Below are 14864 nucleotides of genomic sequence, written 5' to 3'. Positions count from 1 at the left end.
TTCTGGTTTCCGAGTCAGGCGTGAAAACCCAAGCCGGGCTCGGATCCAAGCTCAGGTAGTGAAGTCCGGTAGGGTTCGGTTCTCAGGGAACCGAACCCGCTCATCTCTAATATGAACGTTGTTTTTTCCCCCCATTTATTTGTTTTACAAAATTGTCATTACTTGTGTGACCATTTAAAAACTATTAGAATCATGTAACCTTTTTTGTAACTATAAGCTTTGAAAATATTCATGAAATAAAATAGTAAAATCTAGTTCTGGTTCTGTATTTTGAAACCTGAAACCTCAAGTGGCCCATGTTACCTATTTTGCTAGTAGTAAATAATTGAGTGTGCGGGTGAGAGCTGAAGCTTGCCCTGGGCGTTGTCTCAAAAAGTCACTTCAGCTGGTGGCAGTAACCGTGTTGATTAACCACATGCGCTGAGGTAACCACTAAATGTCACAAGCGGCGATTCTCATATTGGCATATCTGGAGGATTGGCTCGCAGGATTTTACAAGCTCTGTTCAGATCACCTACAGCATTCTTTATATTTGTCTGCTCAGCACAAGGGTGAGAAAAGCCCCAGTGGTGAGTTACATTGTATATACGGCCAGGCTAGTTCCCTCTAATAATTACAGCCAGCACCAATAATGTAAAGGATATGTATTATGCTTCATATAGACCAGTGGTTCTCAAACGCGGTCCTCAATAACTTATTAGCAACCCCTGAGGGACAGGTTGCCTACGTTTATCCATTAATGGTTAGTAGAATACTACCACTGGGGTTAGTAGCAGGTCCATCACCAACATGCACTCCTCCATACTTGTCTGACTCCAGGGTACAGGGGGATCATTTATTTGTATTATCCAGGTGTGGAATGATCGATCGCCAGTAACATGGTTGTAACCAGATGATTGACAGTGTATAGGTTGACAGGGTCAATAGTTCGACAGGTAATTGTTGGACTGTGACTCTTGGATTTCACTTACCCCATTCAGAACCACCCTTGATCGGAACACCATTCAGTCCATGAAAATGGCATTGCCTGTGTGCAATATTGGTGATGCGCAAAGCTCATCCGGCACCTTGATAAATATTGCTACAGTCCCAGCTCGTTTATGTTTAATATGACAACAAGACACAAAGAAAGCAGATATAAGACTATCATGAAAAAGTTTATTTGTTCCATTTTTTTGTTACCAATATTATTTCATTGTACAATGGTGCATTCCAGTCCGGCTTTCTTTGTTGTGATAAAAACAGTACAATGCAGAAAAAAAAACAGAACCCCAGCTTAAACTGAAACACAGTATTTATTAAATAGGTAAAATTGCTGTTAATTGTGAGCTGGACTGAACCACTTTATTGTCAGTATCTGTCTGGAAATCTGTCGGCTAACAAACTGGGGCAGATCTTAGGGAGCGTTTCACTGGTTCCAGAATTTCCCATTGACGTGTCCGGTTGTGGGTATGAGGTGGGACAACGTCATTATCTTCCTGCAGAACGTTAGGAGTTGCATGTGAAGGAATGAACCACAAACCCGACCAACCACCCAACAGCGGAGAGATACTGTAATTACGGGGGGCACACAGACGCTGGTCAGCCAATGATTGCGTGTGATACAGAAATGGGCCACCTATGGTCCCCTTCCCATTTAACAGCACAGTATGGTGTATATGCGGTACAGTACGGCAGGAATGGACAAAGGTTCTTTTTCTTTCTGGTGTTTCAAAAAAGGTTCTTTATTTAAATTCTTAAAGAATTAACTTTCACCTTATTTCAGGAGTGTCAGCTCTTCAGGAGAAAGGGGCAGCAGTAGGTGAGGAGGGTTAAACACGGGCCAGATGGGGTGATGCACAAACATACATGGGGTTGGTGACAGATACATGAACAATAAATAATATATGACATAAATAATGACATCAACATGTAAGAATCATGTCCCGGTTCTAAGGTCCCACCATCTTGCCCCTAACCTAGTCCTTTACTTCGTGTCTTCGGTCACAGAATCAGATTTCCGTTCATTGAAGGGTTTGCCAGACAGTGTCAGGGGAGGAGAAGACCATTCTATATATATATAGTAGGGCATACTGTATAGTTTACTGTAAGTCACCCTGGTTCATTCGTCCACAAGGTACACTCTTCATTTTTATTTGTCATTTAATGCAAAACACATCAGTATAAAAGCCTAATGAACTGACCGCTATAAGTCATGTTGGGTAATATCTAGTAACCCATCTATTTAAGAGTATGCACTGTCCCTGTATTGTAATCATGATAGCTTCACAACAGACGGAAGAACGTATTCATATAATTTAATTCTGGACCAAAACTAAAACATCTCTTACTGTATTCTAATCTTAGTGTCCAAAAACTCATAGAAAGTGCAGTACAAAAACAATCAGTATTCACCCTTCACCTTAAACTTCCCCAGGTCATTATGGTATGGAGAACATGTCTGAGACTACATCACGGCTTCACGTAAATGATTGGAGAGAACTCGGATGTTCTAGGTTGTGTGTGATCCCTCCAGACCAGGTGCCACGTTTCTGGCTTCAGGCCTTGGACTGGATGAAGGTGCAACATCTCCTGAGACAGGTCTCTCCCCGATATCAAGGTCTCCCGCTCTGTCCAGTTTCAGCGAATGGAGAGGGATGGACCCTCAGTGCATTTTAGGGTACAAATGATAGAACCCAATAAGGGATGGTCCCACTTCTTCCACTTATGCAGGGAAATGGTCCATCACAATGTATATGGAAAGTTTGGTCCTACAATAACTGGTGTCCTTTTCTGTGTAATGCTTGTCCTTCACACAGAGATGGTTATAGCAGGTAAGTGGCATGTCCCATGTCTGATAGATCCCGTGGTGTAACATATGAATCCCTTCAGGCAACCAGTCTGACGTCATGGATTCTCGTGTCCTGTTGTCCCAGTGAGAAGGTCCAAATCAAACTAGCCTCAAAGGTCCATGTTCACCAGAGCGGAGGGCCAGTCTAGGGTACCCGTATTTGGGCTGCTCCTCCTACATAGGTGGCACTATGAGGCCAGTCATGGCTGTAGAGAAGACAGAGAGATAAAAATGAGCGCTAGCAATGATGGTGGCCACTAGATTGCTACCCATGAAGGTGCTGTGAGACTTCGGGGGCACATCAAGGGGTGTCCCTAATATGACATTGAGTATATATGGTACAGGGGACCTGCCCCAAATCAAATTAATATCATGTAATAACATTAAGGGAAAATGCATCTCTAGGTTTCCTGATTCTATGTCATCTGGAGGCAAATCTGGACTTTTATACCCAGAAGCTATAAAAAAATCTATAATTGTTCCCAAATAGCATACATTATCCAGATGTCTACAAAGAAATGCTGTTTTCTATACAGAAATGGGACCAGTATGGGATCCTGGTGGTTGGGTTCCCGGTGGTCAGTAGATCGCCGCCGGGAATCCGACAGCCAGAATACCAGCAGGCTGGTGGGTCGTCCTCTCAAACAGCTCTCCAGCAATGGTGGGCAGCAGGTGGTGTGACAGCAAAGGAGCCAGCAGGGGTCCGGGGCTTGGCAGGCTCCCTGTACAATTGCCCAGCTCGCTCACCCCCGGATACAGCGCTGCCTCAATATTATATTGCTTTATGCAACTCACAAGGCCAGTTTATAGGAGACAATGGTGTTGGATACAATGGAAAATCGGGGAACAGGGAACCACATTTCTTGAAACATTCGGAGGTACAGATGTGTCCTCTCTCCCTGTTGGTTTAATGGTGCCAAACAGCCCCTCACAGCGCGCCAGCTCCCGTATGACTTGACCATGCCGAGCGTCTTCCTTGCCTCATCTGCAACTTTGTGCGCATGTAGCAGTAATTCCTGCGCGGATGAAGCCGCAGCCCAGCGTCTCTAGTGCACTGTGTTTCGCTGCATCTGCCGCGTGGATAAGATGCAATATGTAATAACGCTACTCCGCTAGGTGTGACTCAGCCCCGCCGGGCATTGTGCGCCGCTTGGAGTATGACAACCAATATGGGGGTCATTCCAAGTTATTAGCTCGCTAGTTACTTTTAGCAGCCGTGCAAACGCATAGTCGCGGCCCACGGGGGAGTGTATTTTCGCTTTTGCAGGAGTGCGAACGCCTGTGCAGCCGCGTGGCAGCAAACACATTTTGTGCAGAACAAGACCGGCCCTGTAGTTACTTATGCTGTGTGATGATTGCTGCGACGAAGGTCCCGGATTTGATGTCAGAAACTCGACCTGCAAATGCCCGGCCACTCCTGCGTTTTTCCAAACACTCCCAGAAAACGGACAGTTGACACCCATGAACGCCCACTCCTTGTCAATCGCCTTGCGACCGCCAGTGCGATTGGAAGCGTCGCTAGAACCTGTGCAAAACCAGAAAGCTCTTTGTACTTGTACAACGCGCCTGCGCATTGCGGTGCATACGCATGCGCAGATTAGCCCCGTTCTGCCCTGATCGCTGCGCTGCGAAAATCCGTAGTGAGCGATCAACTCGGAATGACCCCCTATATACGTTGGGAGTAAAATAGTGGAGACACTGCTGGATGAGAAAGGGGATTACCTGGGTCACTTACCTTGGAGACTGTTTGCACCAGAGCTGGTACAGGTAGGTGGGGGAGAATTCTGGGGCCGCACCACTGGCGCAAAGGCGCTTTTCTGCTTGACAGCGGAGATCATGTTGACTGGCGAGAAGGAGAAGACCCCGGCGGTGGTGGCGGAGTTCCCGCTGGATGAGAGGGTGATGGAGGATGCTCCGAGGGGGGGACTGGCCGGCATAACTGGCGGACAGACAGAGACATAGGTGACAGAGTCTAATTCAGTATACAGTGTGTTTGGCATGCTAGGGTTAATGATGCTCGGTATAGGGGGCGCCCCGACCTTTATGTCACCAGCGGAACTGTACAGAAGCATACTGACATGGTTACTTGATTCTAGCTGCCACATCTGATACTGTGTAATGCACAGCAGGTAGAGACACGGCCCTGTCCCATTGCTGCTATGTTAGGCAATAAGACAATCACCCGTCTGATAGAACCTTGAGCGGGCGCAGGGGGTGAGTAAGCCCTGGGAGTTATGCACAGACATGTCACTGTGTAATACAGGCCCCCCCGTACTGCACCTGAGCTGTCTATGGGCGGACGTACGGGGGACAGCTGGTAATAGCCCAGGGACTGGACACCGGGCAGGCAGGGTGCTACACTTACTTGCATACGGAGAGTTGGCGGTGGAGCCGTTGAGGAAGCTTGGAGATGCCGGTACTCCCAGGCTGGTCATCCCTGTCCCTGCATAGCCGTTCATGCTGGAGGTGATGGTGTTATAATGGGACTGCTGAGGGGTGGAGCTGGGGACGTAGCCTCGTGGGGAGGCGCTGCTCGTATTCCGGGAGTAGCCTGAGACAGGGGAGATTTATACATATAACTCAGAACATACTAATATCACACAGTGTAACATACTAGCACATAACATAATATCAAATTACATACTAACACATAACATACTAACACATACTGCAACATACTATCACATAACATAATGTCACATAACATACTAACACATACTGCAACATACTATCACATAACATAATATCACATAACATAATACATATTACATACATCTGCCGTCACATTCTATGTTTCTATATTTCTTTAATATCACTGGCAATCATATTCCGACAGACATTCTGAGCAATCAGAGATCTGCTCTAATGTGCGCTGGTGCGACCGATTGCATCCGATGGTCGACTTTTTAGTTTATGCGCAAATCGGCAGTTCAGTGGTGTGGAGGTGGCATCTCTGTATGAATTCCACCAGCTGCAGCAAAACATTAGTTGTGTAAAAAGACACACACATGGCTCAACTGCGCCCACCTCTAAATCAGTCCCATCACACAGCACCCTATCACACAGCACCCTATCACACAGCGCCCTATTACACAGCACCCTATCACACAGCATGCTATCACACAGCAACCTATCACACAGCACCCTATCACACAGCAACCTATCACACAGCACCCTATCATACAGCATGCTATCACACCGCACCCTATCACACAGTACACTATCACGCACCACCCTATCATACAGCAACCTATCACACAGCACACTATCACACAGCACCCTATCACACAGCACCCTATCACACAGCATGCTATCACACAGCACGCTATCACACAGCATGCTATCACACAATCACACAGCACACTATCACACACCACCCTATCACATAGCACCCCATCACACACCATCCTATCACACAGCAACCTATCACACAGCACCCTATCACACCGCACCCTGTCACACCACATCCTATCACACAGCACACAGCAACCTATCACACAGCACGCTATCACATACCACCCTATCACACAGCAACCTATCACACCACACCCTATCACACCGCACCCTATCACACCGCACCCTATCACACCGCACCCTATCACACAGCACACTATCATGCACCACCCTATCATACAGCAACCTATCACACAGCACCCTATCACACAGCATGCTATCACACAGCACCCTATCACACAGAACCCTATCCCACAGCACCCTACCACACAACACTCCATCACACAGCACCCCATCACACAGCACGCTATAACTAAGCACCCTATCACACAGCACGCTATCACACAGCACGCTATCACACAGCACGCTATCACACAGCACCCTATCCCACAGCACCCTATCCCACAGCACCCTACCACACAACACTCCATCACACAGCACCCCATCACACAGCACCCTATCACACAGCACGCTATAACTAAGCACACTATCACACAGCACCCTATCACACATCACCCTATTACACAGCACCCTGTCACACAGCACCTATAACACAGCAACCTATCACACAGCACCCTATCATACAGCATGCTATCACACCGCACCCTATCACACAATCACACAGCAACCTATCACACAGCACACTATCACACAACACCCTATCACACAGCAACCTATCACATAGCATCCCATCACACACCACCCTATCACACTGCAACCTATCACACAATTACACAGCAACCTATCACACAGCATGCGATCAGACACCACCCTATTACACCGCAACCTATCACACAATCACACAGCAACATATCACACCGCACCCTATCACACACCGCAACTAATCAGACAGCAACCTATCACACAGCAACCTATCACACCGCAACCTATCACGCAGCATGCTATCACATAGCACCCTATCACACAGCACTCTATCACACAGCACTCTATCACATACAGTACAATAGCATGCTATCACACAGCACCCTTTCACACAGCATCCTATCACACAGCACCCTATCACATAGCACGCAATCACACAGCAACCTATCACAAAGCACCCCATCACACAGCACCCTATCACACAGCACACTCTTACACAGCACCCTATCACACAGCAGCCTATTACATACAGTACAAAAGAATAGCACCTTATCACACAGCACTCTATCACATACAGTACAATAGCATGCTATCACACAGCACCCTTTCACACAGCATCCTATCACACAGCACCCTATCACATAGCACGCAATCACACAGCAACCTATCACAAAGCACCCTATCACACAGCACACTATTACATAGCATGCTATCACAGAGTACCCTATCACACAGCACCCCATCACACAGCTCCCCATCACACAGCATGCTATCACATGGAACCCTATTACACAGCACCCTATTACACAGCACACTGTCACACAGCACACTATCACACAGCACCGTATTACATAGCACGCTATCACATAGCACTCCATCACACAGCACTCCATCACACAGAACACTATCACACAGAACACTATCACACAGAACACTATCACACAGAACACTGGGGGTCATTCCGAGTTGGAGTGTATCTTATCATAGCAGAATTGATAATGAAAGATTAGCAATTCTGCTATTGGGGGTCATTCCGAGTTGTTCGCTCGTTGCCGATTTTCGCTATGCTGCGATTTGCTGTTAAATGCGCATGCGCTTTGTTATTTTACTAAAAACTTAGTAATTTAGCTGTTGCTCGAGCGACGCTTTTCAGTCGCACTGCTGATCGGTGAGTGATTGACAGGAAGTGTCACATAACATACTATCACATATCATATCACATAATAAAATATCACAGAACACAGAACGTCATATAAAGTAACATATCACAGATAAAATCACGGAACATGACTGTCCATAAGACAACATAATATACCAGGACAAAGCACATTCTCCAATTATCATAATAATCCTATCAGTCTCCAACTATAATAATTCTATAAGTGACTCCTTCATTGTTACGAGGTGTAGGACAATTAGGTCTATTCACAAAGCTTGCATCCCTACTCAGAGATACACTGTCACCTGGGCCTAGGGAGAAAGAGCCCCCCTAAGAAATACACTGTCACCAGGGCTAGTGAGACAGGGCCCCTACTCAGATACACCGTCACCAGGGCCTAGGGAGACAGGGCCGCCAATCAGATACACTGTCACCTAGGCCTAGGGAGACAGGGCCCCCACTCAGATACACTGTCACCAGGGTCTAAGGATACAGGGGCCCCATTAATAAATACACTGTCACCAGAGTCTAGCGAGACAGGGGCCCAACTCAGAGATACACTGTCACTAGGGCCTAGGATGACAAGGGCCCCACTCAGAGATACACCATCACCAGGGCCTATGATGGCACGGGCCCCAGATATACACCATCACCAGGACCTAGGGAGACAGGGCCTCCACTCAGATACACTGTCACCAGGGCCTTGGGAGACAGAGCACCCACTCAGATACACTGTCACCAGGGAACACACTCAGATACACTGTCACCAGGGCATGGGATGACACGGGCCCCACTCAGAGATACATGGTCACCAGGGTCTAGGGAAACAGGGGCTCCCCTAAGAAATACACTGTCACCAGAGCTAGGGAGACAGGGCACCCACTCAGATACACTGTCACCAGGGTCTAAGGATACAGGGGCCCCACTATTAAATACACTGTCACCAGAGTCCAGGGAGACAGGGGTCCCACTCAGAGATACGCTGTCACCAGGGCCTAGGATGACAAGGGCTTCACTTAGAGATACACCGTCACCAGGGTCTAAGGAGATAGGGGCCACACTCAGAGATACACTGTCACCATACTGGATGCCACAAAGTCCTCTAATGTGATATATCTCTATAGTACATAATGCTGTGTAGTGACGGGTGTGGTTGGGATGAGAGGTGAGGCTGGAGGAATACTGGGATGAGGATGGAGTCAGGGGTGTGGCTGTGGTGAGAGTTAAGGATGAAGGAAGGCTGGGGTGGGGCTGGAGGAAGTCGGGAGTAAGGGGTGTGGCTGTGTTGATAGTTGAGGCCGGAGGAAGGCTGGGGTGAGGATGGAGGAAGGTGTATGGAAGGCTGAAGGAAGGCTGGGGTGAGAGATAAGGCTGGAGGAATGCAGGGATGAGGATGGAGTAAGGGGTGTGGTTGTGGTGAGAGTTGAGGCTAAAGGAAGGCTGGGGTGAGGATGGAGGAAGGCTGGAGTAAAGGGTATGGAAGTTTGAAGGAAGGCTGCAGTGAGAGGTGAGGATAGAGGAAGGCTGGAGTGAGGGGTGTGGCTGTGGACAAAGTGTTGAGGCTGGAGGAATGCTGTGGTGACGATGGAGGAAGGCTGGAGTAAAGGGTATGGAAGGTTGAAGGAAGGCTGCAGTGAGAGGTGAGGATAGAAGAAGGCTGGAGTGAGGGGTGTGGCTGTGGACAAAGTGTTGAGGCTGGAGGAATGCTGTGGTGACGATGGAGGAATGCTGGAGTGAGTAGTGTGGTTGTGATGAGAGTTGAGGTTGGGGTGAAGATGGAGGAAGGCTGGAGTGTGGGGTGTGGCTATTGTGAGGATGGAGGAAGGTGTATGGAAGACTGAAGGAAGGCTGGAGTGGGAGGTAAGGCTGGAGGAATGCAGGGATGAGGATGGAGTAAGGGGTGTGGCTGTGGTGAGAGTTGAGGCTAAAGGAAGGCTGGGGTGAGGATGGCAGAAGGCTGGAGTAAAATGTGTGGCTGTGGTGAGAGGTAAGGCTAGAGGAAGAATGGCGGAAGGCTGGAGTGAGAGGTGTGGCTGGGATGAGAGTTGAGGCTGGAGGAAGGCTTGGGTGAGGATGGATGAAGGCTGGAGTGAAAGGTGTGGCTGTGATGGGGACGGAGGAAGGCAGGAGTGAGAGGTGCGGCTGAGGTGAGAGGTGAGGCTACAGGAAGGCAGGAGGGTGATTGGGATGAGAGGTGAGAATGAAGGAAGGCTGGATGAGGACGGTTTAAGGGGCATGGCTAGAAGAAGAGGTAAGACTGTAGGAAGGATGGGGTAAGGCTGGAGGAAGGCTGGGCTGAGGGGTGTAAGTGTGGTGAAAGTTGAGGACCGAGGAAGGCTGGGGTGAGGATGGTGGAAGGCTGGAGTGAGGGGTGCAGCTGTGGTGAGAGGTGAGGCTGGAGGAAGGCTGGAGTGAGGGGTGTGGCTATGGTGAGAGGTGAGGCTGGAAGAAGGCTGGGGTGATGTGTGTGGCTGTGGTGATAGATGAGACTAGAGAAAGGCTGGAAAAAGGGGTGTGGCTGTGGTTAGATGTGAGGATGAAGTAAGCCTGGGGGGGGGGGTGCTGTGGTGAGCAGTGTGACTAGTAAAAGGCTGGGGTGAGGCTGGAAGAAGGCTGGGGTGACGTGTGTGCCTGTGGTGAGAGGTGAGATGAGAGGAAGGCTGGAGTGAGGCTGGAGAAAGGCTGGGATGAGGGGTGTGGCTGTGGTTAAACGTGAGGCTGGAGGAAGACAGCAGTGAGGGTGGAGAAAGGCTGAGGTAAGGAGTGTGGCTGTGGTTAGAGGCAAGGATGGAGAAAGGCTGAGGTGAGAGGTGTGGCTGTGTGGCTGTGGTGAGAGGTGAGGAAGAAAGAAGGCTGGGTTGAGAGGCATGGCTGTGGTGAGAGGTGAGGATGAATGAAGGCTGTGGTGAGAGGTATGGTTGTGGTGAGAGGTGAGGATGGAGGAAGGCTGGGGTGAGCAGTGTGGCTGTGGTTAGAGTAGAGGATGGAGGAAGGCTGTGGTGAGAAGTGTGACTGTGGTGAGAGGTGAGGATAAAAGAAGGCTGGGGTGAGAGGTGTGGTTGTGGTTAGAGTAGAGGATAAAGGAAGGCTGGGGTGAGAGGTGTGGCTGTGGTTAGAGGTAAGGATGGAGGAAGGCTGAAGTGAGGGGTGTGGCTATAGTGATGATGGAGGAAGGCTGGGGTGAGGGGTGTGGCTATGGTAAGAATGGAGGAAGGCTGTGGTGAGGGGTGTGGCTGTGGTTAGAGGTGAGGATGGAGAAAGGCTGGGGTAAGGAGTGTGGGTTAGAGGCGAGGATGGAGGAAGGCTGTGGTGAGAGGTGTGGCTGTGGTTAGAGGTGAGGATGGAGGAAGGCTGGGGTAAGGAGTGTGGCTGTGGTTAGAGGAGAGGATAGAGGAAGGCTGGGGTAAGGAGTGTGCCTGTGGTTAGAGGCAAGGATGGAGAAAGGCTGTGTTGAGAGGTGTGGCTGCGGTGAGAGGTGAGGATGGAAGAAGGCTAGGGTGAGGGGTGTGGCTGTGGTTAGAGGATAGGATGGAGGAAGGCTGGGGTAAGGAGTGTGGCTGTGGTAAGAGGCAAGGATGGAGGAAGGCTGTGGTGAGTGGTGTGGCTGTGGTAAGAGGCAAGGATGGAGGAAGGCTGTGGTTAGTGGTGCGGCTGTGGTTAGAGGTGAGGATGGAGGAAGGCTGGGGTGAGGAGTGTGGATATGGTGAGGATGGAGGAAGGCTGGGGTAAGAAGTGCGGCTTTGGCTATAGGCAGGGATAGAGGAAGGCTCTGGTGAGAGGTGTGGCTGTGGTTAGAGGTGAGGATGGAGGAAGGCTGGAGTGAGGGGTGTGGCTTTGGTGAGGAAGGCTGCGGTACGGAGTGTGGCTGTGGTTAGAGGAAAGGATGGAGGTAGGCTGGGGTAAGGAGTGTGGCTGTGGTTAGAGGTGAGGATGGAGGAAGGCTGGGGTGAGGGGTGTGGCAGTGGTTAAAGGTGAGGATGGAGAAAGGCTGTGGTGAGAGGTGAGGATGGAGGAAGCCTGGGGTGAGGGGGGTGGCTATGGTGAGGATGGAGGAAGGCAGGGGTAAGGAGTGTGGCTGTGGTTAGAGGCAAGGATGGAGAAAGGCTGTGGTGAGAGGTGTGGATGTGGTTTGAGGTGAGGATGGAGGAAGCGTGGGGTGTGGGTTGTGGTTAGAGGTAAGGATGAAGGAAGGCTGGGGTAAGGAGTGTGGCTGTGGTTAGAAGCAAGAATGGAGGAAGGCTGTGGTGAGAGGTGTGGCTGTGGTTAGAGGTGAGGATGGAAAAAGCCTGGGGTAAGGGGTGTGGCCGTGGTTAGAGGTGAGGATGGAGGATGGCTGGGGTAAGGAGTGTGGCTGTGGTTAGAGGTGAGAATGGAGGAAGGCTGTGGTGAGAGGTGTGGCTATGGTGAGGATTGAGGAAGGCTGGGGTGAGGAGTGTGGCTATGGTTAGAGATGAGGATGGAGGAAGGCTGGGGTGAGGGGTGTGGCTATGGTGAGGATGGAGGAAGGCTGGGGTAAGGAGTGTGGCTGTGGTTAGAGGTGAGGATGGAGGAAGGCTAGGGTAAGGAGTGTGGGTTAGAGGCGAGGATGGAGGAAGGCTGTGGTGAGAGGTGTGGCTGTGGTTAGAGGTGAGGATGGAGGAAGGCTGGGGTAAGGAGTGTGGTTTAGAGGCGAGGATGGAGGAAGGCTGTGGTGAGAGGTGTGGCTGTGGTTAGAGGTGAGGATGGTGGAAGGCTGGGGTAAGGAGTGTGGGCTAGAGGCGAGGATGGAGGAAGGCTGTGGTGAGAGGTGTGGCTGTGGTTAAAGGTGAGGATGGAGGAAGGCTAGGGTGAGGGGTGTGGCTATGGTTAGAGGTGAGGATGGAGGAAGGCTGGGGTGAGGGGTGTGGGGTGTGGCTATGGTGAGGATGGAGGAAGGCTGGGGTAAGGAGTGTGGCTGTGGTTAGAGGTGAGGATGTAGGAAGGCTGTGGTGTAAGGTGTGGCTGTGGTTAGAGGTGAGGATGGAGGAAGGATGTGGTGAGAGGTGTGGCTGTGGTTAGAGGTGAGGATGGAGGAAGGCTGGGGTGAGGGGTGTGGATATGGTTAGAGGTGAGGATGGAGGAAGGCTGGGGTGAGGGGTGTGGATATGGTTAGAGGTGAGGATGGAGGAAGCCTGGGGTGTGGGTTGTGGTTAGAGGTAAGGATGAAGGAAGGCTGGGGTAAGTAGTGTGGCTGTGGTTAGAAGCAAGAATGGAGGAAGGCTGTGGTGAGAGGTGTGGCTGTGGTTAGAGGTGAGGATGGAAAAAGCCTGGGGTAAGGGGTGTGGCCGTGGTTAGAGGTGAGGATGGAGGATGGCTGGGGTAAGGAGTGTGGCTGTGGTTAGAGGTGAGAATGGAGGAAGGCTGTGGTGAGAGGTGTGGCTATGGTGAGGATTGAGGAAGGCTGGGGTGAGGAGTGTGGCTATGGTTAGAGATGAGGATGGAGGAAGGCTGGGGTGAGGGGTGTGGCTATGGTGAGGATGGAGGAAGGCTGGGGTAAGGAGTGTGGCTGTGGTTAGAGGTGAGGATGGAGGAAGGCTAGGGTAAGGAGTGTGGGTTAGAGGCGAGGATGAAGGAAGGCTGTGGTGAGAGGTGTGGCTGTGGTTAGAGGTGAGGATGGTGGAAGGCTGGGGTAAGGAGTGTGGGCTAGAGGCGAGGATGGAGGAAGGCTGTGGTGAGAGGTGTGGCTGTGGTTAAAGGTGAGGATGGAGGAAGGCTAGGGTGAGGGGTGTGGCTATGGTTAGAGGTGAGGATGGAGGAAGGCTGGGGTGAGGGGTGTGGGGTGTGGCTATGGTAAGGATGGAGGAAGGCTGGGGTAAGGAGTGTGGCTGTGGTTAGAGGTGAGGATGTAGGAAGGCTGTGGTGTAAGGTGTGGCTGTGGTTAGAGGTGAGGATGGAGGAAGGATGTGGTGAGAGGTGTGGCTGTGGTTAGAGGTGAGGATGGAGGAAGGCTGGGGTGAGGGGTGTGGATATGGTTAGAGGTGAGGATGGAGGAAGGCTGGGGTGAGGGGTGTGGATATGGTTAGAGGTGAGGATGGAGGAAGGCTGGGGTGAGGGGTGTGGCTATGGTGAGGCTGGAGGAAGGCTGGGGTAAGGAGTGTGGCTGTGGTTAGAGGTGAGGATGGAGGAAGGCTGGGTTGACGGGTGTGGCTATGGTGAGGATGGAGGAAGGCTGGGGTGAGAGGTGTGGCTATGGTGAGGATGGAGGAAGGCTGGGGTGAGGAGTGTGGCTATGGTTAGAGATGAGGATGGAGGAAGGCTGGGGTGAGGGGTGTGGCTATGGTGAGGATGGAGGAAGGCTGGGGTAAGGAGTGTGGCTGTGGTTAGAGGTGAGGATGGAGGAAGGCTGGGGTAAGGAGTGTGGGTTAGAGGCGAGGATGGAGGAAGGCTGTGGTGAGAGGTGTGGCTGTGGTTAGAGGTGAGGATGGAGGAAGGCTGGGGTGAGGGGTGTGGCTGTGGTTAGAGGTGAGGATGGATGAAGGCTGGGGTGAGGGGTGTGGCTATGGTGAGGATGGAGGAAGGCTGGGGTAAGGAGTGTGGCTGTGGTTAGAGGTGAGGATGGAGGAAGGCTGTGGTGTAAGGTGTGGCTGGGGTTAGAGATGAGGATGGAGGAAGGCTGTGGTGAGAGGTGTGGCTATGGTGAGGCTAGAGGAAGGCTGGGGTAAGGAGTGTGGCTGTGGTTAGAGGTGAGGATGAAGGAAGGCTGGGGTGATGGGTGTGGCTATTGTGAGTATGGAGGAAGGATGGGGTGAGAGGTGTGGCTATGGTGAGGATGGAGGAAGGCTGGGGTGAGGGGTGTGGCTA

At 50.9% G+C, this 14864-nt stretch overlaps 1 protein-coding gene across 4 annotated transcripts in view; it reads right to left on the bottom strand.

Moving 5' to 3' along the window:
* Positions 1 to 1138: 1138 nt before the first annotated feature.
* LOC134931701 (transcription factor COE3-like) overlaps positions 1139 to 14864 on the bottom strand; it is a 265596-nt gene continuing 251870 nt past the window's right edge. For all 4 annotated transcript variants that reach the window (XM_063925436.1, XM_063925438.1, XM_063925437.1 and 1 more), the window contains 3 exons: positions 5196 to 5381; positions 4566 to 4769; positions 1139 to 3036 (listed from right to left, as the gene is read on the bottom strand). In XM_063925436.1, coding sequence (XP_063781506.1) covers positions 3005 to 3036; positions 4566 to 4769; positions 5196 to 5381 — 422 coding nt within the window. In that variant the 3' untranslated portion in view covers positions 1139 to 3004. The remainder of the gene's footprint in view (positions 3037 to 4565; positions 4770 to 5195; positions 5382 to 14864) is intronic.

Source organism: Pseudophryne corroboree, chromosome 1 (assembly GCF_028390025.1).
Source record: "Pseudophryne corroboree isolate aPseCor3 chromosome 1, aPseCor3.hap2, whole genome shotgun sequence".
In the NCBI taxonomy this organism is placed as follows: domain Eukaryota; kingdom Metazoa; phylum Chordata; class Amphibia; order Anura; family Myobatrachidae; genus Pseudophryne; species Pseudophryne corroboree.
This window is presented reverse-complemented; position numbering and strand designations above follow the sequence as displayed.